Source organism: Alexandromys fortis, unplaced genomic scaffold (assembly GCF_014885135.2).
Source record: "Alexandromys fortis isolate MF-2015 unplaced genomic scaffold, M_Fortis_MF-2015_v1.1 scaffold_22, whole genome shotgun sequence".
Lineage (NCBI taxonomy): Eukaryota > Metazoa > Chordata > Mammalia > Rodentia > Cricetidae > Alexandromys > Alexandromys fortis.
Window position 1 is genome coordinate 5,047,660 of NW_026067900.1, and position 26,406 is coordinate 5,074,065.

A 26,406-nucleotide genomic window follows, 5' to 3' on the forward strand; every position below is an offset into this window, starting at 1 on the left:
AGTAAGGTCCTGGGATCCGCTTGTCTCTGCTCCTCAACACTGGGGCCCCAGGCATGCGTGGCCATTCCCTGCTTTTTAACATGACTGCTGGATTTTGAAATTCTGGTCTTCCTGCTTTCATGCAAGCGCTCTTACCCGCTGAGCCATTTGCCTAGACCCAGGGTTGTGTCTTGTTGGATATTTCTGTTGTAGCCTGAAAAGCAATGAGGACAATGGTACACACACACACTGTGTTATTTAACCTCCAAAAAGAAGAGCGCTGTCCTGTGTAGTGGTGTAGGCTGAACGGTTAGAGCGTCTTCCCTAGTCTCAGACCCCCAAAGAAGCCAGTGCTAATATTTATCCTGCGTTTGTTTTCCTAGTCTATCAGGAAACCCTATTGAATTACATTATCGACTGGGATTTTTCTCACCAAACCTAACCTGAAATCCAAGTTTTCTGTAACATCCAATTATACTGTGTTCCGTTTACAATCAGTTCTGTGTTGGTCTTGGCTTCTGTGCCTAGACACAATCTTTAAGCTTTCTTTTCAGACAAACATCCAAGCATATGCTAATATCTGCCCTTCATGTTTGTTTCCTACACATCTCTGCATATCTCCACAAGGTCACGACTTGATCTTTAAAGACATAAACAGAAGGCAAACAAACAAAAACTAAGGGGCTAGAAAGATGGCTCAATGGCGAAGAGACTTTACTGCTCTCGTAGATCTGTGTTCAGTTCCCAACACCCAAGTAAGGTAAGTTTACGACACCTATAACTCCAGTTCAAGAGGATCTACCACCCTCTTATTGTCTCCAAGGGTACCTGCAGGCACACGTCTCACACACACACACACACACACACACGAACATGCGTAGATTTAAAGTTTTTAACGAAAACATCTGCTGGACACAGTCCCCGTTATCAGACTGGAAGGTCAGAAAATCATGTGACCATTGAGTTCTACCTCCACAGAACCACCTCAAATTTAAGATGTTTATTTTGTATATGAATGCTAGATTTGGGCAGGGTTTGGCAGGACATTTCATTTCTGTTCCACTGAAATTGTCTGAAGGCATATGAGTTCTTCCTGCATTCAGATGTCTGCCTTGTAGGTCCTGACTACCCACCGAGGCTTTGACCAGAGTGCAGACCACGAGTGCCTTCTGCAGGCTGACATGTTTCTTCATAGCATGCCGGTTGGATGTAAAAGCTGAGCATCATGTAGCCCCAGAGTCTATGTTCTTAATTCCTATATCATGTCCCTTGCTGTCTGTACCGTTTTGAACATTCTGAACTTGATAGCAGACAGAGGGAATCTACTATAGATATTCTTCCAATACTATACATACTTACACAGAGAAAAAAGGATCCATGTGTTAAATTTTGGGGTCTCTAATAGTTTCAAACGTTTTCATGTCAAATAATCAGAGTGTTGCCTTTTCTGTTGGGTAACAAAGCATGCTTTGTGGTTGTGTAAATGAACACAGCAAAAGTCTGACCTCAGGCTTGCTTCATGGGTATTTCCAATAAAAGTTCAAAGGAGATAACACTAATGAAAGCACTATCTAAACAGCAAAGGGCAATCATAAAATGGAAGCACAGGATATTGGTGTTTTAAGTGTCAATTCCAAAGGAAAGCTAAGAGTCAGTGAATTCAAATGATTGTATCCATGAACCTCACCATGAGCTCACTTATGGACAAAAACAAGCAGGGCAAGGATACACTTAGGATAGGCATCAGGAGTAGTTGCTGTGCCACCGCTAGTCACAGAATCAAATGTGGGCAAAGTTGCAAAGATTCAAGTGGTTTTACTTGTTTTCAAAGACTTACCAAAGACTGGTTCTTTTATAGTGTGAGTTTGTCTGTTTGGCGTGTGTGTGTGTGTGTGTGTGTGTGTGTGTGTGTATACTATTGTTCTGGGCAGGAAAGTGACAATACCTATGCTTTGCTTAACTTTCTGTCTATAGCTTCTAGCCAAGGTCCCACCTTCAACCTCTTGCCATCCAGTGATGGAGCCAGAAGGTAGGCTACAGATGTACTGAAAGTCTCTTTGCTGCCCAAGAGGTATCACTGCACATCAAGGCTCTCTATTGTCTTGTCCCATGAAGCCCAGTCCTCTTCTGCCCAACACAGATCTACATGCCAGCCACTTTGAGTCCTTTGAACTGATATCTGCCGGTTCAGCCTCTATGTGCATCCTCACAGTGTGCTTTTCTCTTTACTTGCTCCTCCAAACCCAATATATTCTTAATTCTGAACTAAAATTCCTGCTTCAGGAAGCATCCCCACCTATGCTGAGCTCTCACTGGCCTTTTGAAAAACTTCCAAATGCTACGGTCCTGACATGTCACATTATCTTGTGGTGTTCCTTCAAGACTACAGTCCACCTAGATATAGAGCCCAGTTGGTACAGTGATTATCCAGTGTTCACAAAGCACTGAGCTCAGTCTTCAGCACCACATGAAGGCATGGTGGTGCCCACCTGTAATCCCAGCATTTGGGAGGTGGGAGTAGGAAGATCAGAATTTAAGGAGATTTTCATCTACCTATCAAATTCAAGAGCAACCTGTCTTATGTCAGACAATGTTTCAACACCCTCCCCCAAAAGACCATACTGCTATAATGTCTACCAGCACTGCTTATTCCTCTAATATTCATATTAAAACAATACTCTATGAAAGATTAAGATATTTAAACACAAGCAAAAAAAAACACTCTTTTTTTCTTGTAATCATGAGTATAGCAAAGAGGAAAGAGTGAATTTGGGGTAAGATGATTAAGGAAAAAGAGGTGTGATTTCTAAGAAATATTATTTCAAAGTTCCAAAAGTTACAAGTTGAGTCACAACCTTGTGACAAACCCCTTATTGGACACAACCTGGCCCTAACATGATGGAGTGATTTTCATGAACTGCTGGGGGCAGTAAAGAGTAAGAGGGAAGACTCAGCCTTCGTGATTTTGTTATTGTTGTTTTTGATCCTTCTCAAGGGTCTTGTGTATTTCACTTTCTTTAAAGTGTAAAACAACATTCCATGGGCTGGAGGAATGGGTCAGTGTTTAAAGCACTTGCCACTCAAGTTCAGAACCTGAGTTCTGAATCCCAGAACCCACAGAAAGCTGAGTCCTATATCCAGGATTTCCATCTTCATAAGACAAACTCTCTTGCTTTTGGGATAGTTGTTGTTAATCTCTCCAAAAAAATCTACTACAAGCTCTTTGCCAGGGTTTACTTTCTTCCCATATTTGTTAATTTCATCATTAGTGAAAGGTACTATAATTTCTGCTGGGTCTATTCCTAATTGATGAAGTCTCAATATTCCTTTTAGAATTAACTCAGAGAACTTTTCCACATAAGTTTTTAATTATTCCATTCGGTTTGTGTGGTAAAAAGGTCCATTCTAAGATAATATCTTCCCTCTGCATTAAAATTCCTGTTGGAGAATATTTGGAGGGTGATATGACCAGAATGCAGTTAGGTTTGCATCCTCATGTTCCACATATGTCCTCTGTAATTTTCTTCAATAAAAGTCAATTCTCCCTCAGCTTCTCCTGATAATTTCCTGAGACTATTTAAATCCTTATCACCATTTAAGGTTTTGTTTAAATTAATCAGTTCATCAGGTTTTATCCCAATAGTGAGTCATAGCTGGGAATGTCTCCTAACGGTCTTTGGAAGTCTTTAAGAGTCTGCAATCGGTCTCTCCTATTTTGTACCTTTTGGGGTTTAATTTTCTGTAACCTTCTTTTATAGCCTTAATAGAATCTCCTCTTTATATTTTTTCAAAAGCAATTTGTAATACTTAACAAGGCAAAATTTTCTTTACTCCTTCAAACATTCTTTCTAAAGTATCTACATTTGAATCAGATTGCAAAATATCATCCATGTAATGGTAAACTATATAGATTGTGGAAATTGCTTATATATTATTTCCAATGGCTGACTTTAAAAAATTGGCACAGGGTGGTGCTATTTAACATTCCCTATGGTAGAACCTCTCATTGATATCTCTTAGTAGACTGAGAATTATTATAAGTAGACACCATGAAGGCCATTTTTTTCTCTGTTCTTTTCTTGCAAAGGTATAATGAAGAAATAGTCTTTTAAATCAATAACTATAAAAGGCCATCCTTTAGGCAATAGAGAAGGCAAAGGGATGCCATACTATAGAGAGCTCATTGGCTGAATCACCTTATTAGCAGTTCTTAAATTTGTTTTTATTCTCCATTTTCAAGATTCCGTTTTAAGAACAAATACAGAAGAATTCCAAGGGCTGGTTGATTCTTCAATATGCTCAGCATCTAGTTGCTCCTGTACCAACTGTTCTAAAGCCTGAAGTTTCTCTTAACCCATGCAGGTTTGACTGTCAGCCATTTTAAAGGTAGGGCTGTTGATGCCTTTCAAATATCAGCAAGCTGTTGTACCCTGTTCTTGTACAACCTGAATGGTTAGTGGCTGTTCTTTATAAAACCTTCTAATATTTTTCCCAGAAACATACAATAATTTGTGGTTTGTTCCTATGATTGGGGGAATGTTAATCTGAATATTTCATTGCTGTAACAAATCATGTCCCCACAAATTCATTGCTATGTATAGCGACATATGGTTTTAATATTCCTCTCTATCCTTTTGGTCCTATATAGTCAGCTCATCTCATGCTCTGTTTTACCTGAGATAAAGTTCCAGTCCCTAAAACCTGAACATTTACATCCTGAAGAGGCCAATTTGAATGCCAAGATTATGATGTGATTATTGTTTACATTTGCACCTGTGTCTACCAAACCTTCAATGACAATATCATTTATTCATATTTTTAATTTTGATCTTTGTTCATTTATAGAAGTTTGCCAAAATATTTGCTTTATAGTTTCTCCTGAATTTTTTGATCTCATTTCTCTAACTGTTCTATCATCCAGAGCAGTATGGTTTCTTACAATAGGCATTAGGTTATTTAATTGCTCTGGAAAGGAGTTTCCTCTAGGATGGCAGGAGAGTACTGAACTGGATTTGGCTCAGGGGCCGAATTTGGCATAGCCCCTCATGGAGCTTCCTGATGGCAAAGGATTAACATGAATAGTTCTCATTGACCTACATTCATTAGTCCAATGCCTACCTTTGCCACACCTTCCACATTATCCAGAAACAAGGGGGTGTGCTCTGAATTAATTTTTCTTAGGAAAAAACCTTGTTTCTAGGAATATTTTGTCTACAATCCCTGTTAAAGTGACCTTCTTTGTCACAATTATAACATTTGTCATTTTGATTTTTTCTCAAACCTTTGGAAATCACCTCTCCTATTCAAGTATCATCATGTTCATGAGATTCTATATTAATTATATCTCTTATCCATTCCTCCAAAGGTGCTGACCTTGCCATTAATGGCCTAATTATCCTTTTGCATAGAGAATTGGCATTCTAAAAAGCCAGAGAGTCGATTATTATTTGTCTAGCTTCTGAATTTGGTATCCTTCTATTTACTGCTGAAGTCATTCTTTGTAAGAAATCTGTACAGACTTCCTTTGACCCCTGCACAACTATAGTAAATAACTCAACATTCTTTCCAAATTCTCTGGTTCTGTTCCATACATTCAAAGATGCTGTGTGGCATAAACCCAGGGTGTGGTCATCATACAGAACTTGCCTTCTATAGTAGCATAGTCTCCTTCTTCAAGACTTTGATCTTAGGAGATTTCCCTACCTCTAGCTTTACTCCGTTGTTCAATAATGTTAGCCTCTTCCCTGAACCAGGTACTCCATTGTAATTGTGTACTAGTCCTTAAAACTCCGTTAACCAAATCTTTTCAGCCATTGGGGATAATTCATTACAAACTGACCATGAGTTTAACATTTGCATCACAAAAAGTGAATGCATGTCGAATGAGACAATTGCCTCCTTGAATCTCTTTAAATCTAACAATGGCACAGGAGTGCAGTTAGCTGTAACAGAGCCTTTGCCATTTGGAAATTTCTGTAAGGTTACTGGATATATTAAGGTTGGTTGTCTGAAAACATTAGGCTGTTCCTCTCTATTCTTATTATGCAATGCTGAAATTGGCTCTCCATTAAATTATTTTGTCTGGGTTTGAATCTCTCTGTGATCTGTTTTATTAGATTTTTCTAAGGTCTGTATCTTAACAGATTAATCAACTTTTTTAGTGATAAGACAAAAACCATAACACTGATAGTTACAATTGGCATCACATAAATTCGATCTAAATTAAATATTCTTTCATCTAATTGTTCTATTTTCTTTCTTTCTTTCTTTCTTTCTTTTTTTTTTTTTTTGATTTTTCGAGAGAGGGTGTTTCTCCTTAGCTTTTGGTTCCTGTCCTGGAACTAGCTCTTGTAGTCCAGGCTGGCCTCGAACTCACAGAGATACGCCTGCCTCTGCCTCCCGAGTGCTGGGATTAAAGGCATGCACCACCACCGCCCGGCTCTAATTGCTCTATTTTCAAACTTTCTACCAGTCTGACAGTTTGAAAATGGAACAGTTTCTACCATATCATAATATAGATGACAAATCCTACCATTATAATGATTTTTCCAGTTTTTTATATTTATTTATCTATTATGTATACAATATTCTGTCTACATGTATGCCTGCAGGCCAGAAGAGGACACCAGACCCCGTTACAGATGGTTGTGAGCCACCATGTGGTTGCTGGGAATTGAACTCAGGACCTTTGGAAGAGCAGGCAATGCTCTTAACCTCTGAGCCATCTCTCCAGCCCAATTTTCCACCTTTAATCCCAGAACTTGGGAGGCTGAGGTAGGTGGATTTCTGTGAGTTTGAGGACAGCCTGATTTAGAAAAACCCTGTCTCAAAACAAACAAACAAAAAAAAATGGAGAAAGTCACACCATTTCCAAAAACAGATCACAAGAAAGACAAGGTGGCAAAGGCAACAATTCTCCACAATCGGCAAGAACAGGAAATATTTACATTGAAGACAAACCATGAATATTTCCCCTCAGCTATATGATAGAAAATCTTAGGATTCATTTTTTTTTAAATTCTCATCTACCAAAGAAATGTAGATTTGTAAGGACTAAAGGCTGACAGCAGACCGGAAACAGAAATAAAAGTGACTTGGGACGATGCCTGCAAAGTACCTACTTAAAAATTACCATTTCTAATTGATCTTTTAGCAAGGAGCACAGTCAAGACAGAGGTGGAGACATGTTTGTTCCAGGTCTACCTCTTTGAAAGCAACAAGGACAGGAAGTGGTACTTTGAGATGTGCCATCAAGACAAAGCTGGAGGCTCAGAAGCTCTGGTTTCTAGTATTTCATCTGAACACACCTGGTCTCAGCAAATGCCAAACAGGCACAATTGATTATTCGAGTGTGTTGGGCCTGAGAAATAAGGTTGGGTGGAATAGAAAGTATGCGCTGAGTGAGGGCAGAACAGGGCGACCTTAGCAAAAGGAAAACAATGGAGAAGGTGAGGGCAGGCCTCAGGAATACCGTCAAACCATAAATTGTTGACCAGCAGCACACAGGACAGGTTGGTAGTTAAGTCTGAGAACTTAATCCTAGTTATTATTTTAATGAAATAGAAGCTAACAACACGTTTAGTTTTTTAATTAGAAAATGAGTCAATATAATTGATAGTGAATGTAAGCAAGTCTGCACTAGTAACGTTACCAACAAAATAAAAGGAGAGAGCTTGAAGGGAGGTGCCTGTAGGTAGTGGGAAAGGAGAGCTGGGCTCCTGGAAAGAGATGGGAAACTGAGATGCATACGATAAAGATGCATTGTTTACAGATATGGTGTTGTCAAAGGATAAAAGAAATTGTCCTATCTTTTTTTAAAACCAGTAATAACGATACTGATGGAGAACTGGGAAACGAAACAAGACTGAGGAGCTGGAATAGCTGGTCAGAGTTTTGCTGTCTGGATTTGCAAACTCCTCAAACAGACAAGGCAAAGCACTTAGGGCACCCAGAGGGTGCATGGGGGAGTGAAGTGGATGTGGGTGAGGAAAGCTGGCGGAGGCAGTGAGAAGACAGAATGATCAAAGCAGAAACTACTGGAGTGGAAAACCATAGAGAGGGCATGGCTATTGGGATTTGGTGGAGACTTCAAGGGCCCGAGAAGGCTCTGTAAATGCATTTCAAAATCAGTGCTTTCAAAACCTTAGTTTTGAGAGGATTAGCAACTTTGAAAAAGTGTGCATGAAATTGCAAATGAAACACGGTATCTTTATCTTTCCCTTTCTTTTTTAATTTATTGGGACTGTTTGTTGAATAGGGTCTCCTGTAGACCAGAGTGGCTTCTAGCTGAGGATGGCCATGAATCCTGATCCTCTTGACTACCAGGAACTAGAAGCACATGTGTGTGCTTAGCTGAATTTCTTAGACAAATATATCAATTTCCAAAATGGAACTAAGAACAGAAAAATATAAACTGGACCTATGATGTTTAAGTAAATCTTACCCCTCCTTGTTTCTTCTCTTTCTCCTTTTTTCAGTGTTTATACTAAGTAATCGTTAAGAAATAGATAATTCCCAGCATATAGAAAGTATCATGGGCTAGTGAGATGTATCAGAATATAAAGGCACGTGCTGCCAAGTCTGACAGCCTGAGTTGACCCCAGGATTCCCATGGTGGAAAGCAAGAACTGGAAAAATGGTATCTGACCTCCACACATGCACATGGCCACATAGAAGAAAAGATAAAGAAATAAAATAAAAAAATTTAAAAACTAAGCATTCTACAAAATAGGTCTGAGAGAAATAATTCCAACCCATTTCAGGAGGCTCGAGAAACCTTAGTAGTAAAACTAGACAAAGATAATATTTAGAAATTACGGTGTTGGGGGTTGGAGAGTTGGGTCAGCAGTAAAGCACTGCTGCTTTGCCAGAGGACCCAGATGTGGTTGCCAGCACCCACACGGCAGCTCACGACCATCTGCAACAGGTTCCAGGGGATTCAATGCCCTCTTTTGCTCTCTGCAGATACCATGAACACACATGATATACATACATACATGTAAGCCAAATGTTTATACATATAAATGAAAAACCAATAAATCTTTAAATTTTTATGATATAAATATTTAATAAAGCATTACATATCAAGTATAGTATGATTAATTAGGGATTAGTCCCAAGAATGCGGGGCTCATTTAATGCTAAAATTGTTTATCAACAGAATTGACTGCATGAACTTATAAAGGGGATTCACGTTTATTTCAAACTCTTACCTAAGTGCATGTGTTTCATTGATGCAGAAATAGTATTCTAAAATATTTTAAAAAATCAGCCCTAAATAAGAGTTCGCTTAAATTATACAGTATTCTCCAGAATCCCCTATGGATATTCACATTTAATGAGAAAACATCATGAAATTGACTCTAAAATGATAAGATTCCTATGACTTCTACTGACACCACACAAGAGGTTTAAGCCACAAAAATGACAGTAGAAGAAATCAAATGCCTAGAGAACAGAACATAGTAAAGCTGTCATTATCTTCAGAAAAAGAAATACTTGACAATAGCAAGAGAGCTATCTTAGAATCTATATGACAGATACAAAATATAAAATTCTAGTAAAAAGCCAACTAATGATCCACTTTCATGTTCATGGGTGAGAAAATCAAAATTCTGAAACTGTCAGTTGTATCAAAAATGATGGGTTTCTCTAAGAAAATACCTATAAGAAATAACACATAAGAAGGACATAGTGGCTGGACATGGTGATACATGCCTCTAATCCCAACAGTGAGATCTGGAAGCAGAAAGCTCAGTTCAAGGCCAACCTATCTATAGTAAGATTGAGGCCTACCTGAACTACATGAAATCTTGTCTCAAAAACAAACCAAGAAAGGGTGTAGAGGGAGAGAAAGATGAAGATGGAGGAAGATTTATTTTGGCTCATGGCTTAAGAGGTTTAAATTGATGGTTTGGCCCATTTGTCTTAGGTCTTTTGGTCTGGAATACACCCTGTCAGGGAGTCATACGGTAAAGGAAGCAAAATGAGAAAGGAAGGGACCAGAGTCCCCAGTGACCTAACTTCCTCCATGGAGCCTACATCTCTCAATAGCATCACAGGCTGTGGACCAAGCCTTTAACACACAGGCTCTTGTCGGATTTAAGATCTAAACTGTAGCACTGTCTTTGGCCAGAATGAGCCAGGGCACTGCTGACTGCAGACCCTTCTAACTCACCACTCACAAGATTACTAGAAGCTCTAGCTACCTATGACCCTCGGTGTTCATCATTCAAAGCTTCAAGTCGAAGGCTGTTTTGCAAAGCAATGAGCTAGAAGAGTATATGGGGAAGAAAACAGAAAGGCTATGACTGACCCATAAGGAGAGAAATTGAGCAAGGGGTCTCTTGAGACCCAATTCTCCGTAGGTCCTTTGTCATGAGACAGAGGGGCCTCATACCAGGAGTAATGGTGCGCACTTTTTATCTTAACACTCAAGAGGCAGAGGCAGGTAGATCTCTGTGAGTTCAAGCCCAGGTTGGTCTACATAGCAAGTTCCAGGCCAGCTAGAACTATGAGACCCTGTGCTGGGGATGGAGGTGGGGGTGGGAAGAGGTCTTCAGGGGAATCAAGAAAACCAAAAACCTAAAAGAAAGTTATGTGCCATATGGTCAATAGGGTCTCAGAGCCATGAACCCATGGCTGAATCACCTCAGGACCCAAGTGTTACAAGAGCTAAGAGTACATTTGTAAGAAACAAAGATGTATCCAAACGGCTAGTAAACCTTCTAGCAAATGCCCCAACCACAATCATATTTGCTCTGAGTAGTCATCCTTTGACATCTCTAATGTGTCTAATAATGTCTGTAAGCTACAAAAATCAATCTAGTTTTCTTTTTCCATGGGAAAGGGGTTAATTCTTATCAAATGGTAGTATTTTAGGAATGGCTGCTGTCAGGATATCAAGACTAGCTCTTGTAGTCAAGGGCCAGCAGATCTTGGATAAAGGTCTTAGGGCCCTGCTATTCCTGCTTCCCCATCTGGACCAACTGAGCTGGTCACTTTCCTTTCTCTGTCCTCCAGGAAAGATAGAGTCCAGATGAGAACTCTTGTGTTCATAGGAGGCAAGGCAGAGACGAAGCCCAGCAGCCTAAGGCAGGGTTGCTGGCTCTAGGGCTGATTCAAAGGACACAGAATTGCATCAGCCTGGGCCCCAGCTCTTCTTTCAACAAGAAGGGTCAGTGACATGTGCCTACCCACCCTTATCTTAGTACTCAGTGTTTCTGAATAATGGAGTAGACCAAAATTGCCTTGGCTTATGCCCTATAAAGTGGGTGTCTCCTTTAATCAGGAGGGTGATTTTAAAAAAAAAAAAAAACAACTATTTCATTTGAAGTGCTGACCACATATTCTCCTTTGGAAGTCTCCCTGGTAGGAAATGTTCTTGCCGACTGGAACACACACAGTGTTTGGTGACAACTTTTCTGGTCAATATAATTTACAAAGAATCTTCCCAGAATGGAACTAGAGATCTGACGACAGCCACCAACAGGGACCGGTCACGGCGGAGGACAAGAACAAGGTGTACAAGAGCCTGTACTCTGCGGGGTCTGGGATGCCTGCGGCCTACTCTGTCTGCTTCCTCCCTTCCTCACTGCCCACCGCCCTACCCCTCTGTATTCCGTGTTCCAAGACAATCTCTTTTGAATTCTTTCGAGGGCACAGATCAAGGGCATACAGCTATTTAAAGTAGTTATGCTTTCCTTTTATTCTTGAGACGTCAAAAGATCCGTCTCTAATATGGAAGAGGCTTTGGTAGTAAGAAGAGAATTAAGGGTCTTCCCAACTGCCCGTAGCTTCCACATCAGAAGGATGCCTTTCCTGTGGAAGAAGCTGGCTGGGACATTTCTCTCAGCATCAAGGTTAAGAGGAACTTTGTACCAAACAATCCTGAAAAGTATGGAAAGAAATGCAAGCACACAGAACAATGAAAGGCAAGCATCACCTCTAGGAGAAATCACACAAAATCATGACAGGTCCCGAGGAGTTCAGAAGAGGAAGAGACTTTAAGTCTGTGTGTACTTACGGGGTCCTATTTGTGTTTGTCTAGAGCTTGGTGGGAGATACAGAGGAAAGCCACCTTAACATGCCCAGGAGGAGTCAGAGATGGGGGAACCCCCAGGCAGGAACAGGGGAAAGGGAGTTCCACCCCCCCCCAAAAAAAATTCTATTTCTGACTCTAGGGACTTTACATGCCATGTACACTGACTTCTCACTGCTGTGCTGAGACTCAAGGAGACCAAGCTCACTTTTAAAGACCATAAGGTGTGCAGCATTAGGCGACTGGACAGTACTAGCTTCTCTGGGAATCTCAGGGCCAGTACAGCTTCTGCAGTTCACTACCCCAGGCTGCCGCCCCAGGTGTAAGTGATTCCAGCCTTCAACTCTCTCATACCTGCATTTCATGTGTGTCCGGACACGGGGTCCTGGCTACCATGCCTAGTATCATCAGCCTGGCTACCCATTCACCATTTGGTTCCTATGGCCCCCAACTCATGGCTTCCATCTGCGAAAATGTGTGTGGAGAACCAGGGGTAAGGGGTCAGCCTACCATAAAGTCCCCCCCCCACCACCACCAAGGGACTCCAACCTTGGGCAAGAAGTGAAATGGCAAGCAAGCATAAGATCTAGAATTAAAAAGAAATCCACACCTTCTGAGTGTGGGCCTTTATCTCTTTGAGGTCTCTCTCTTCCCTTGCCCTCAACTGTTTATGAATGATAATAAGGAAGCCAACTGTTAGCTGTGACTTGTTTTTACTGATAGAATTATTTACTCATAGCAACAACGAATATGGCTATCTTGGTGATTAAACAATTAAAGAGCCAGATACATGTCTGGAACTTGCCACAGGCTCCCTTATTTTCAGTATAAAATGACAAACCTTCTCTCGGCAAGAAGACGGATGCATTGCCAACCTTTCCCTAACATCAATAAGGATAAAGTCTATGTCTAAAAGGTCCCAGTGCCTAACAGGCCAAATTTCAGCTTGTTCTTTGGCTTATGCCTTGGTGATTTTTGCTTTGAGCCACAGTTTACAAAGACTTTTTTCATTTCCTTTCCCAAAGGCTATTTACAGGCCTTTGCCATATCAACCATGGTGTGAATAAGTTTGAGGGGACTCCAACAAAAGCAGATTTTAAGATGCCATCAGACTCCTGGGATCTAAGGAGGGGGGAGTGGTCCTGATCCCTCTCAGGTCTTGCCAATAGGCAAATTGTTACTAGAAAAATGCAGGCAAGATGTGCATTTGCCAGTAGACCAGGAATAATGTAACGAGATGACCTTGAGCAAAACTATGTGTTATAAATAACAAGGACTCTGTCCAGGTTTGATAGAGAAATGAGCTGAGATGGACATCAGTGAAATATCTCCTGACAATGCCAGCCACTAAGTGGAGAAGCTGGGGAAGCAGTAGCAACCCACAGAGCTGCCTTCCATGTATAGACTTTAGAGCAGAAGGCTATCTGAGCTTGGAGGGAGGGATGTCTGAGCTTTGAGGAAGGGATGCCTGACTTCAGAAATCAGTGACGGCAATAGCACGTGAGTCTGTGATGTAGGAAGCTAATCCTCTGCACCACCCTACCTTGGTGCTGCTAGGTGCTGGGGAAAGTATTGGATACAATATGGATGGGGCTGATCCCATCTCTAGGGGCCGAATCTGTCATCCAGCTGTATGGGAATTCATTGTTTGAAAAAAATTACATTTCTTATTTGCATTTCTCTTTAAGGCTTCAACAAAACAGTACATGACAACCAAAGTTCTAGATTATATTTAGCAACTATCTGGTACAATAGGAATTAATCATTCATGACAGAATTACCTTTAGTCAGAAGACCTAAAGTTCTGTTTTCTACCATGCAACATTCAGATCGTCTATGTCTAGCTTCTTCCTGGAACAATTGGTCTGTGTGGGTGAAACTGTTCTCATACCATAGAAGTCAATGCAGAAGAACACAGTGACCCCAAAAGGCGTGGGATTGCTCCCCACTGGCAACCAAGCCATCTAGTTTGCAGTAGACATCAAAGAGGTGCCCTCCAACTCAGCACTGATACAGTCCCCGTGGAGACAGCAAAGGATCCTACAGGGTGAAGCTCAGGCCTCAAGAGTCACCTTCCCCCACTTCAGATCCCATTGGTGAACTTCAGGTTGTTTGAACTGTGTTTCTGACTGGTCCATTCTAATTTGAGGTTCCTACAAGCCCCTCCTTGGGGTACCATTAGTTTGGCTTGTGCATCTCAGAGAACTGAGAATTCCTGAAATCCTGAATTTACATGTTTCTCCTAAAAGATTCTGTAAAGGGGTACAGATGAAGAGAAGAGTGATGGCTAAGAGGAGGGGTGCAGAATCCACATCTATCCCTGTAGGCACCTCCTCCTGTCCAGCTGTAGCCTGGACTGTTCAGTTCGGTTCAATTGTCTTATGGCGACACCACCACGTAAACAAGACTAAAACATCAAGTGAGGAAGTGTCAAAGCCTTGTGCAATGCTATATAACTAGGTTGTGGCTGGGAGGCATTGCCCAGAGGCAAAGTGTGTGCATATTGCATACAAGACTTTGGGGTTTATTCCAGGCATCAAAAAACAAGTTAATAAAATCACTGAGCAGAGAGCCAGCAAGGCTCATCTGCCCCGAATCTTCTCTGCCCTTCTCTTTAACAACATTCTTTCTTCCAGGGTATGATGCTGAGTCCTGAAATGGGGGTCTTATGACCTATAATCACATGCAGTATTTCCAGGGTTTATGGCCAGCTTGAAAAGGGCAGGGGTGGAGGTTCTGAATTTCTGGCCTTGGAAACAGCAAGCCCTCCTATCCGGGGCCAGCGCTGGGGATAGAGATGGGATGATAATACTGACATAGGGGAAGATGGTGCAAGGCTGCATAATCACAATGGTGAATTACTGGAAGCAACGTTCACCTCCTCAATGAGCAATGGAATTATGAAACTGATTCTTAAGAAACAAGGAAGAGTTTTAAACATTTTCAGTTGTAAAAAGGAAGCTGAGCTCACTTCTTTGTTGCCTGCACTGAGAGCTAATATAGGCCTGACTTCATTTTTCTGCATAAGTCACTGTAGGCTGAAATCTGCCTGTGGCGATGCTTTTTTAGGGTTAGACTGCCAAATATCATGGCCCAAATGGTCATGGGGGGTGCACACCTTTAATCCCAGCACTCTGGAAGCAGAGATAGACAGATTTCTATGAGTTTGAAGACAGCCTGATCTATATAGTGAGTTTTAGGCCAGGTAGAGCTACATAATGAGACTTTATCTAAAAGAAGACCCAACCATCTCCATATCTGGCATAGGGCAATTTCCCAGGAAGCTCTGATCAGAATAAGAAAACTCCAGGCCTTTTTTCTTTTCTCTCTTATCCTTCTAACTGCCCTGACTGAGGTTCTGAGCTTGACTATGGTGAGAAAAGGAGGAGCGTCCCTCCAGGGAAAGGTAAGAAGCCAAAAGCTATCTTTTAACTCTCCTTGTCTTGACTCAGCTGACGCATTCTATCCCTATCCCCCTCATTGATCTAAAGCAAGAACTTCCTAATGTGTAAAACTTGAAGACAATTCTCAAAAACTCTTGAGAAAATGAAAATGTGTCCGAAGTAGGGTTTTTTAGTGCTTTATAAAAGTTAAATCAAAATAAATAGTCTTCTCATGATGATAATTTTCTCTTTGCAAAGGGTCAGAGTCCAGCTAGAAATTCAGGGTCCATTATTTGTGGCACAGTAAGAGCCTGTAGCCAGGGCTCACACCACTTTAGTAACTAGCAATAGTTTCTGCCCACTCTCTCTTCTCCCCCAACACTTCTCTTAGCTGAACAAATCTTTGCGGAGATTCTTAGGCCCAGTTCTCATTAACATCTAAGAAGCTCTTCTAACTGTCGATCGAAAGATCTTTAGAGATTTGCTGAAGCCAAGTTAAATCAAAAGGGGGACATTATATGAAATCAACACATGACTACATATACACCCCACCAACCCCATGTGGTGAGATGGCTTAGTGGATAAAGGTGCCACCAAGTCTGAAGGCCTGAGTTCCATCCCGTGAGCCCACCTGGTAGAAGGAGAGCCAACTCCAGCAGGTTGCTTACACACACACACACACACACACACACACACACACACACCCCTCAGGGAAGGCTCATAAATAAATAAATAAATAAATAAATAAATAAATAAATAAATAAATAAATGGATGTGTGATTTTTTTTTTTAAGTTAGATGATCTGACAGCGCTGCCATTGCCAGGCACTTCTCTTGGTAGCCTGTTTCCTGCTGTTCATCTTTACTGACCATTAGTGCTTATTCCAGGTGACTCAGTCACCTGATGGGAAGCAAGTGGAGCACACAGGTCAGTTCTTCAACTAGTAGAGATTTCTAGCAACTCACTCTTTCATCACATAGCCTTTTTAGAAACCGCAACGAAGAGAGCTCTCCACCGCCGCGCCCCCCCCCCATCCTCCACTCCCATCAGCTGTCTGGGATAAACCTGAAGAGCAAATGAAATTTACATGGTCACCAAATAGCCAGACAACCTAGAAAGTGACACGCTGCTTCCTGGAAGAGGCTGGATCTGGTAAGAAGACAAACCAAAACAGACGCCTGTTTCAGTAGCTTGGCAGCCAGGAAGGTGGCATGAGATCAGAACTGGGGAAATCAGGAAATACTCACGATCATGATAAAGGTGCCCAGGAACTCAGAGACTGTCTCCTTAGCTATACGGCTTTTTAGGGCCAGCCTCTGTGTGAGGCTCCTCTTGGTGCGTTCCTTCTGGGAAGGCATCCTGGAGTTTCTGCCAGATGTGCGCTTTCCACCAAGGCCCGCTTGTTCTGCTCCTTGGCCTTCGCTACCACGTAAAAAGAAAACAAACCCGGACACTTAGCTCCTGGCGGATTCCCCGAGACAGCTGGGGAGATACTGGCTATGCAAAGGCTGTCCTAATTAGAGGCTGTGACTTAATCTTTGTCTGCTTTCAGGGACTGCCCTGCCTGCTGCTGAATTAGTGAGTTATAACCCCAAATCCTCAAAATGATCCTGATAGATTAATCATTACCTTTATTCTCTGACTGCTTTTTTTTGTTGTTGACTCTCCCGCCACCCCCGCCCTGGAGATGAGAAAAAGAGATGCTGTGTTGGCTGTGATGCCAAACCGCCCTTAGTCCCGAAGGGAGTCACATGTTACACAATTTAGTCTTTCTGATCATTTGTTTTCCCTGTTCGGAAGTGGGTGGGTTTGGGTGTTAATTGAGAACTGTTAGATCAGCTATGGATACCTTCACTCTGAACACTCTCTACCCAAGGTTTTCAACCAAGACTAGAGGGTGTGAGGGCAAAAGAGGCTTGTTGTCCCAGAGATCAGTCCCCTCATTTCCATCTGGCATGGCCTCAGGGATTTCATGAAAGTCCTCTAGAGTGGCTGAGAGCTGATCTAGAGACAGCTAAATGAACACAAGGGGGCATCTGAAAGGCTTAATAAGAAGGCGAGTTTACTGGACAAGATGGGAACTCCCCCTTGTTCACGGTTTCCCTTCCTACTGAGCGAAGTTTAGGATTCCAGAATCAAAATGACAGAGAAAGGAGCAATACACACCAGAGGGCTGAGCTTCTAGTCCCTTGAGCCGGAAGGGTGGGCAGTAAGACTGTATGCCACCCCAATTAAAGAAGAAAGGGGTGGCCATGGCTCACTAAGGCGCCTAGTTCAAATCTGATGAATCAAGGTCTTTGCAGGCAACAGACTACATTTGACAATAGTTTCTTGTTCTGCCCAAGAAGCAAGGCCTGATTTCCAAAGCTGGTTTGTCTGAAAAGATGAAATGCAGCCGTAGCCTCTCAATACCCCCCAGGCAGTCCCACTGAATTAGAACCCACATTGTGCTCCCTCCCTCCCTCCCACAGAGCAGCCTGCTGGGCTTCATTCTTCTTTGGGGGCCCTCCCCTACCTTTGCAGGAGGCCTCCAGTCTTCTCCAGTTGAGGAGGCAGGCAGGCAGGAGGGAGGAGAGGATGTGAGGAGAGCCGCTGGGGAGAGCCCAAGGGCAGGACCAAACACCTAAGCTGCAGGTAAGGTTTACAGTTCAGAGCAAAGAAGTCACATTATAGCAAAACCCAGGGTAGACCCTAGCATTTTGACTGTAGCTCCTGATTACACGACCATGGAGAAGATAATAAAACGCAGAAGTGATTGTGGATAGCATCGTCTTGGAGAGTTTCCTATGACCACGCTATGCCCAAGTCCTGGTTGCTAGACCAGAGAAACAGGACTTTATTGTTCTGACTTCAGCTTAAAGACAAAGGGTGTTCTTCGGCGTGTTCATCCACTCACCTGATAAATATTTATGGCATAAGTGCTGTGTGCCAAGCACAGCCCTTAGCAAAAAAAAAAAAAAAGCAGGGCAGTCTTCCCTGCCTGTCATAGAACTGAGTGTGATGGAGACCACCAGATAGGAAACAATCACACAGGCACAAATAGACATTTGCAGCTGAGACACATGCTCCACAGGTGGGGACCATTTCCTGTGCTCAAATATGACAAGGGAGGTTCACCTTGTTGGAGAGATCTCTGCAGTGTCTCCCAGGATGTCATGTCTGAGCTGAGATCAGGAGGCACAAGGCTTACTCACATGAAATGGGGAAGGAAGTGGATGTGTAAGACTTTGAGGGGTGGAGTAGGTGGGGCAACACGGTACCTATCAGAGAATGAGAGACACACCCACGGCGGTTAGCCTCCAGAGAGAATGAAGGAGCACTGTGCAGGATAAGCCTGGGGTCAGGGCATCAGACTCTTGAGCCTTGTGAATTGTGTGTCAGGGTAGAAGTGACATAAATCATCGGAGTAGATTAGGCAGGCAAATGAGATCACTAGATCTTCAAGTTTTAAAAAAGTCATCCTCTGCTCACAGTCCCTGATGAACTACTGGCAACTGATGGATTCTGTGCAAGAGATAGTCATTTTCTTCAGTTGTGTTAACAAGTGGTGAGCTCACCAGGGCTCCATGGAGTATCTCCAAACCCTTGGCCACACAGACAGTCTCTGGTTAAAATCAGTGGGTCACAAGTCAAGTGGTGGTGGTACATGCCTTTGATCCCCACATGGAAGGAAGCTGAGGCAAGCAGTTCTATAAGTTTGAGGTCAGCCCTGCCAACAACAAAAGCAAGTTCCAGGACACCCAGGACAACAAACACAGAGAAACCCCATCTCAAAAAACAAAAAAACAAACGAATAGGTCACAAACAAAACAAAAAGACACGAATGTGAGAAGGGGTGCGGTGGGGAAGAGGAGGAAGGATGGCAGGGTGGGGGCGTGAGATAAAGAAGGGTAGGGACCAAGATTAAACAGAATGCCCTAAGTACACATTACACGGTCAATGAACAGATGAGAACGTACCACGTTCAGGGTGGTACGGCCGGAGAAAAAGACGAGATCTCCTGAGTAAATTGGGAGCATGGGATTTATAGAAGGGGAGGGGAAGGGAGGGAGGAGAATGGAGAAAAATGTATAGCTCAATTTAAAAAGGGGGAGAAAAGCAGGAAAAGGTAGGGTACTAAGAGAAGGAGGAACAAGAACAATGGCAAAAAATAAAATCTCCACAGAGAGGCTGTAAGTGCATAAAATTAAAAAAATTGTCAATGAACAAATTTAACTAATTGAAATGATAATCCTAGCTGTGATTTGGAGATCAGATTAAAGGGAGCATAAAACAGCCATATATAGATCCACATAGGGGTGTTACCTTATTCTAGATCTGAGGAACAGCTTTCACAATGAAGAAGAGGAAGCTACTTAATGATTCTTCGCATTCTAAAATGAGAAAGGTTGATGGGATGTGGAAAATAAAAGGACCCATCAAGGTATTTTGCTGGGTCCTTAGCTGGCTGGGGAAAGCGGCACAAAGCCCTTGGAGAGGAGCCCTGGGAAAGGCCAGACCAGAGTGAGCACTGTGAATCCTACTTGTGTGAAGTGCAGCTGCAGGTGCGTATGAGAGATAGGAGGAAGGAAGAAATGTGGGCCCACTCGAAAAGGGTGTGTCCAGGGAGCTGACAGATAAAGCCTTTAGGACTGACCCGGAGAGAGGGTGTGAAGAGCCTGGAAATGGAGACTGAGCAACTGTGAAGGTTAGCATCTATTATTCACTATCACCGTAACTCACCATCAAACATAACTCCTCACTTCTGTCCCTAGCCTCCAAGTGAAACCTCCCAAGTACTCTATGAAAGTAAGCAGTGAACATCACCTTGGCCTTCCTCTACCTTGGGAGGGACCTTTGTGGGTTCCCTTAGTGTTCTAAATGGATACATGGGGCTACTGGTAATTTCCATTCATGTAGCCATCCCATCCCATCCATCGCTTCCACCCATCTACTCCATCCATCCATCCATCCATCCATCCATCCATCCATGCTTCTACCCCATCCATATATCTAGCCCATCCATTCACCCATCCCACGCATCCATCTGCCCCATCATTCTATCTATCTTTATATCCATCTATACCATTCATTCATCCACTCTATCCACCCATCCTTCCATCCATGAATGATATCTATCCATAAGTTAATCTACCCCAGCCCAGCCATCAATCTATATCCTATCCCATCCATTCATCAGTCTTTATCTTATCCATCCATCCTATTTCATTTATTCATTAATCCATCCTCCCCTCCAATCTACCCATCCTTTCATGCATCCATCTATCCAACCCTCTCACTCATCTAGGAAAAATTCTCACTAAATACATCATTCGGACACAGCATTAGGCCCTGGAGATTAAAAATCAGATCTCTTATGCTAAGGATTAATAGTCTAAGTGACAAAGTCCTGCAAATGACTACCCTGCCCAATAAAATAAGAAGTACACTGAACCAAAACCCAAAGGCAGACACCTGGGAGGTTGCTCCACACTAGTCAACACCTTGACCCATTCTGCTGTTAACAATTTTAACTAAAGTTGCTGGGCTCTCTGGCCTCAGTTCCATAGTGAGTGTTCAAGACCAGCCTTCGATGTGCATTTAATTCCATTTGAATGTGACCCTCCCTGGATCCAGCGTTCTCTTTGGTGTGCCTGACTTTTCCCACTCAGGAGACTATCAATTGTTTCCTGACATCACTTTTTTACTTCCTCTGCCTTGTCCCTTGGGCTCCACTCTAGTTCTGTCTGTTCACACTTGAAAACTGTCATATCCCGGAACTGTTTCTCTTTCAAAGTCTTTAACACTAAGATTAGTTTCACTGATTGAAATGTCCGTTCCTCATTGTTTTTTTGTTTGTTTGTTTGTTTGTCGAGACAGGGTTTCTCCGTAGCTTTGGAGCCTCTTCTGGCACTAGCTCTTGTAGACCAGGCTGGCCTAGAACTCACAGAGATCCGCCTGCCTCTGCCTCCCAAGTGCTGGGACTAAAGGCGTGCGCCACCACTGCCCGGCATTGTTTTTTCATCCCTGCTCTTCCTGAAATCTGCCTGGCAGCATTCTCACAAAGCCAGCCTCTCTTCCCACCAAGTTCTTACTATCGGCTTGCCTGGCTTCATGATGCACTTACCTGCATCTCGGGTTCCACTGACCTGTTGACTCTCGTCTCCATCCTTGTTGCGCAAGCCCAACTGTGGGTCCGCTTGGGCATGGATTTGTCTCAAGTGTTCTCCTCCCGGACAGCTGGACGATTCTAGGGAAACTCACATCATTGTATTGATTGTCCCTTGGCAGGTAATTATGGCACAGCGTCCGCACTGCCAGTGCATCCTCAGTTAACCTTTCCTGTCCATGGCTCCAGATTGCACCATGAATTACAATCATCCATCTCTCTGGGGCTGGACCCCCAAGTTCTCCCACAAACACTGGGTCATCCAGATCCCACCGAGCTTCCTTCTCCATGGCAGGCACCTGCCTCCCCTAGGCCCCTCCAGCTCCCACACAGCTAATTTCTCCCCTAGGGTTTCCAGAGAAAAGTAAGGTTCATCGACTATACTTTCTTTCATGTCTTTCCTTCTCAAAAGTTTGCCTCGGTTTCTTTCTGTGCCCCCTCCTTTGTCTTCTTTCTGCAGTGAGCCCCATTCTGGCTCCCTGATCCAGCCTCCAGGGACTCCAGCCAGTTAACATTCCCCTCACCTCCTTTCTTTCCTAAACTGACGTTTATCCCAGGGCCCCAAACAAGACCAAGTTTCTCTTATGCTGAAAACAGTCTTTCAAAGTTGTTTTACTTCAAATTACCATTTCATCTGGCTGTTCCATTTTTCCCCCATTTGGGGGGGGGGAGTGAGGATAAACTTTTCTGAATATAAAATCATATTAACTCAAAAAAGTTATAAACATTTAAAGTAAAACATCAAAATATCATCACACCTGGCTTCAGAGATAACCAGAATTGGAATACTCTCCTATAAGGTTCTCATTAGTAGATATGTACAATACTTTTCCTCCTAAATGTGAAATATATTTACTTGATCAAACTGGTTTTGCTCTCTTAGAATCTATTCTGTTCCTTTCTATGCCAATGTTTAATTCATCTTTCTAATGACTGTGCAATATTCTCTTGTACAAATGTGCCATAAATTTAAGGCTTAAGTAAAGCAAGCTCCTTTTAACAGAAAGTTGGTTATTTCTAGTTCTATTAAAACGGAGCCCCAGACCTCCCAGCTCCATTTGGGATGTTACCACTGTAAAATGTCAATAGCAGACTCTTACCAGGCAGCTGCGAGACGTTTGTAAGTGTCCACAGTACCCCGGTGCTGGGAACAACAGGAGCTGTTAACAGTTACTTTGTGATGTCACCTCTCCTGCCCCCCCCCCCCAAAGCTAACTGCAGCTCTTGACCAGCCAGGATGGGAGGGCAAGATTCCAGCCATCCTTCCTGTATCCCTAGGAAGACACATTTGGGCACAGCCAGTCTCATTTTCCACTGCACTGTCCAGATGCCCAGCCCTCTCTATAGTAAGATAATAGTAACTTCGCTGACCTACAGCATGTGAACTGGCCATGTGAAACGCCCTGGGAGATCCCTGCTCCAGCTGCAGGACGTGGCTAGCTGTGGAAAGCTGAATGCTGTCACTCAGCCATCCTCTGGGAGAGGCTCTGGTGGACTCCTCACTCCAGCGACTCCATCTTCCTTTCATCTTCGTGGGGAGAAACGTGACAGTAAACAAACCCCCCCGATCTCCAGATATCGCCACCCTGAGCCGTGCGCCCGACAGGCAGTGGCGTTGACCTGGAGTGTTGGTTAGGCTGCTCCGTCTAAATAACCTCCTATCTAGTCGTGACAGTTCCCCGCTTTTTGGTCCTACCTCGGTGGGTCTTTCTGGTGGAGGGCTCTACCTGAAAAGCCAGAGTTGGTCGGATCTTTTTGAGACCTTCTATCTCTTCCCTCTTGTGAGAACCAAACTCTTTCCTTACAGGTTTGAGGCTCAGTGCTCTGATCTGTAATCACAGACTTCAGCACTCAGGTTCACTTTAACTTCTTACTCCTTTTTAAGAGCAAGTCTGCTCTATGGACACACACCTACCTGGCCTCTACTTGGCCAAAATGCAAACTAGAAACAGGCTGACTTTCAGCACTGCCCTGTCTTCCTCGTTTCTTCACACCACATCTTCAGCTCCTCTTTACATACACAGGCAAAGTTGTGTTTGTTTTCTCATAGCACAATGGTGTTTATAGTTTTAATAACCTTTGGGCTATAAATACCTTTCTTTGAACTGGAGGAAGGGGTGGATGGAAACATTGTAGCCATATGATGGGCTATGTCTGAGTGTCACTCTCCTTAGCCCACCCCCAATATCCAGCACTCCTGATCTTCCTGCCTCTCCAAGTAGCTACCCCCCCTTGGTTCTCCCCCCCCTTCCCTCTGTCCCACTCATTCTTAAAGAAAAATAAATGGACAGTTTCTTCCACTACCTTTACACTGAGTTAGTGTGGTTCTTAAAACTAAGGCTCATTTGGGGATCGATACATCTCGGCAGAGAGATGGAATAAAGCTGTCGGGAGTTAGGACTGTCTCAAAAGAAACTAGAGCCTGATTTTATTTTGCTGAGATAGTTTTTTGCATGCTATTGTCATGGTTTCTGACTTTAGAGATCTGGTATCTAGGACTGTGATGGCAAGCCAGAGGTTGGCCACCCTGTGTGTGTCAACTCTGAAGTTATCACAGAGCTGGGCTCACCACTCAGGGGGGGGGGGGGGGTTGTTCCTTCTTTAACTGGCACAGGGCTCTCCTGTGAAAATACATGTTTGCATTACAGCCATACCCACAGAAATCCAGTTTAGACTTTAGTGAACAATAGAAAGAAGGATAAGATCTTGTCCAAGATCCCAGTTCCAAAAATAAGTGCAGATAAACCTCCAGAAAAGAGAAGTTTGAAGAAGTTTGTTAAACCTTGGGGGAGGAAATGATGTCCTTGTACTTGAAGACATAAACGAGTAAACGGAGAGACTGTCTAGGTATCTGATGAGGAAAATACCAGACTGTTACTTTAATCACAAAGCTAATGCTGCGTCACTAGTTAGGCTTGGGAAAAGATTGAACTTTAATTCTAAAGTTCATTTGTGGCGCACGCCTTTAATCCCAGCACTTGGGGGGCAGAGGCAGGTGGATCTCTGAATCCAAGGCCAGCCTGGACTACAGAGCTAGTTTCAGGACAGCCAGGGCTACACAAAGAAACCCTGTCTGGAAAAACCAAAATAATAATAATGATAATAATAATAATAAGAAGAATGAGGAGGAGGAAGAGGAGAAGAAACAAACTATACTAGAAAGATTAAAAATATAAAATGTGTAACTGAAATTACAGTTTTAATCCTGGAATATGTATGTGTGTTTGTGTAACTATAATGTGTGTGTGTGTGTGTGTGTCAGACGATCTGAGGCTTCTGAGCTCCATGTGTGTACCTAAGATGCAGGAACATACATACAAATTTAAAAAAAAGTTTGTTCATGTGCATATTAAGCAATAACACAGCCTCTACAAAGTCCTGTAGAGGTAGATAGGTGTGTATTACAGGATTCCATTACAGTGTTTCTTTCTTCCCCACAGATTGAACAAGACTACTTACAAAAACAGATGACCTACTACTGTGTACTACCTACCTACTGTGGGTAGCCACAATTCATTGCAAGCGCAATTATTTATGTTTTGAAGTAGCAGATTAATGAAGTCTGAATAATACCCATTTATATCTCTTCTCTTACAATATGAACATTTCCTTATTTCCTTTTCTTATTGTTTTGTTTGAAATCTTTACAAAAGTAATAAATCAATAATAAAGCCAGCATGCTTGTATGGTTCCTCCGTTTAAACACAATGCCTTTGGTGACTCGTCATTCATTGTTTCACACGTCTATTAACATGCTAAGAGTTCTTGTTAATTTAAATAAATATATATATATTTTACCACTTCTCTCTCTTCCCCCCTCTCTTTCTGTCTCTTTGTCTCTCTGTCTGTCTGTCTCTCTCTCCCTACCCCCCCCGTGTGTGTGTGTGTGTGTGTGTGTGTGCCACATGTATAAGGGTGCCCTGGGAAGGCAGATGGCAGTCGGCAGTGCTAAGAAGTTATAAGAAGTTGGGATTTGCCTGATATGGGTTTTGGAAACCAAACTCAGGTCCTCTGAAAAATAAAAGTACAAAATTTTTTCTTTAAATTTTATACACTTTCTTAGGTAAAAACACTTGTAATTTTGCAAGTTAGCAGTAAAATATTGAGGCCAATAATTTACTAATAATTTTACCAATTAGCATCGTATACATTTTAAAGCTCACTGGAACATTGTTTCACTGCAAATGATTGTAAAATAAGATGATCATCTCAAAGGTCAAACTAGTCTCAGCATGTGATTTTGGTTCCAGGTAAAAATATGTATTTGGGGGGCTGGAGAGATGGCTCAGAGGTTAAGAACACTGACTGCTCTTCCAGAGATCCTGAGTTCAATTCCCAGCAACCACATGGTGGCTCACAACCATCTACAATGAGATCTGGTGGCCTCTTCTGACCTGTTGTCATACATGGAGGCAGCACACTGTATACATAATAAATTTTAAAAAATATTAAAAAATATGTATTTTAAAACCAATTTAACTACATTAACGTATTTGTCCATCTAACAAAATCTAAGTACCATAGTTTAAAGCAGCATTTAATCTCTGAAATTTTTCTAAAAAGAAGGCACATAAAGAAGTTGAGAAATCAGCTATAAAAACAAACGATAACTCATTCACTTTTTTAAAGAAACCTCTTATTTTGTTATTCTTCCAGATTGAACTCTTAATCACCAAGCTGTAGCTCCACACTCGCTAAGATGTAAAATTAAACAAGGATGGCCATTAAATTTCACCAAATGGCTTTGGAGTACTGAATGAGTTCATGTTAAATAAATTCTTCCATTTTTATGTTATTAGCTAATTACATTATTAAATGTTTCACTCTTGAGTAGCTGCATAAATGCAAATGGATA

The 26,406-nt window shown here is 42.4% G+C and overlaps 1 protein-coding gene and 1 long non-coding RNA gene across 2 annotated transcripts in view; one reads left to right on the forward strand and one right to left on the reverse strand.

Moving 5' to 3' along the window:
• The window catches only part of Aqp9 (aquaporin 9), a 35,217-nt gene extending 18,426 nt beyond the window's left edge, over positions 1-16,791 (reverse strand). The window contains exon 1 of the mRNA XM_050126871.1: positions 16,651-16,791. Within this exon, the coding sequence (XP_049982828.1) occupies positions 16,651-16,761 (111 nt within the window). The 5' untranslated portion in view covers positions 16,762-16,791. The remainder of the gene's footprint in view (positions 1-16,650) is intronic.
• A 21-nt stretch (positions 16,792-16,812) lies between these two features.
• Positions 16,813-25,215, forward strand: LOC126491308 (uncharacterized). The gene is made up of 3 exons (XR_007589371.1): positions 16,813-16,981; positions 17,927-18,037; positions 24,992-25,215. It is a non-coding gene; the product is annotated as an uncharacterized lncRNA (long non-coding RNA).
• The last annotated feature ends 1,191 nt before the right edge of the window (positions 25,216-26,406 follow it).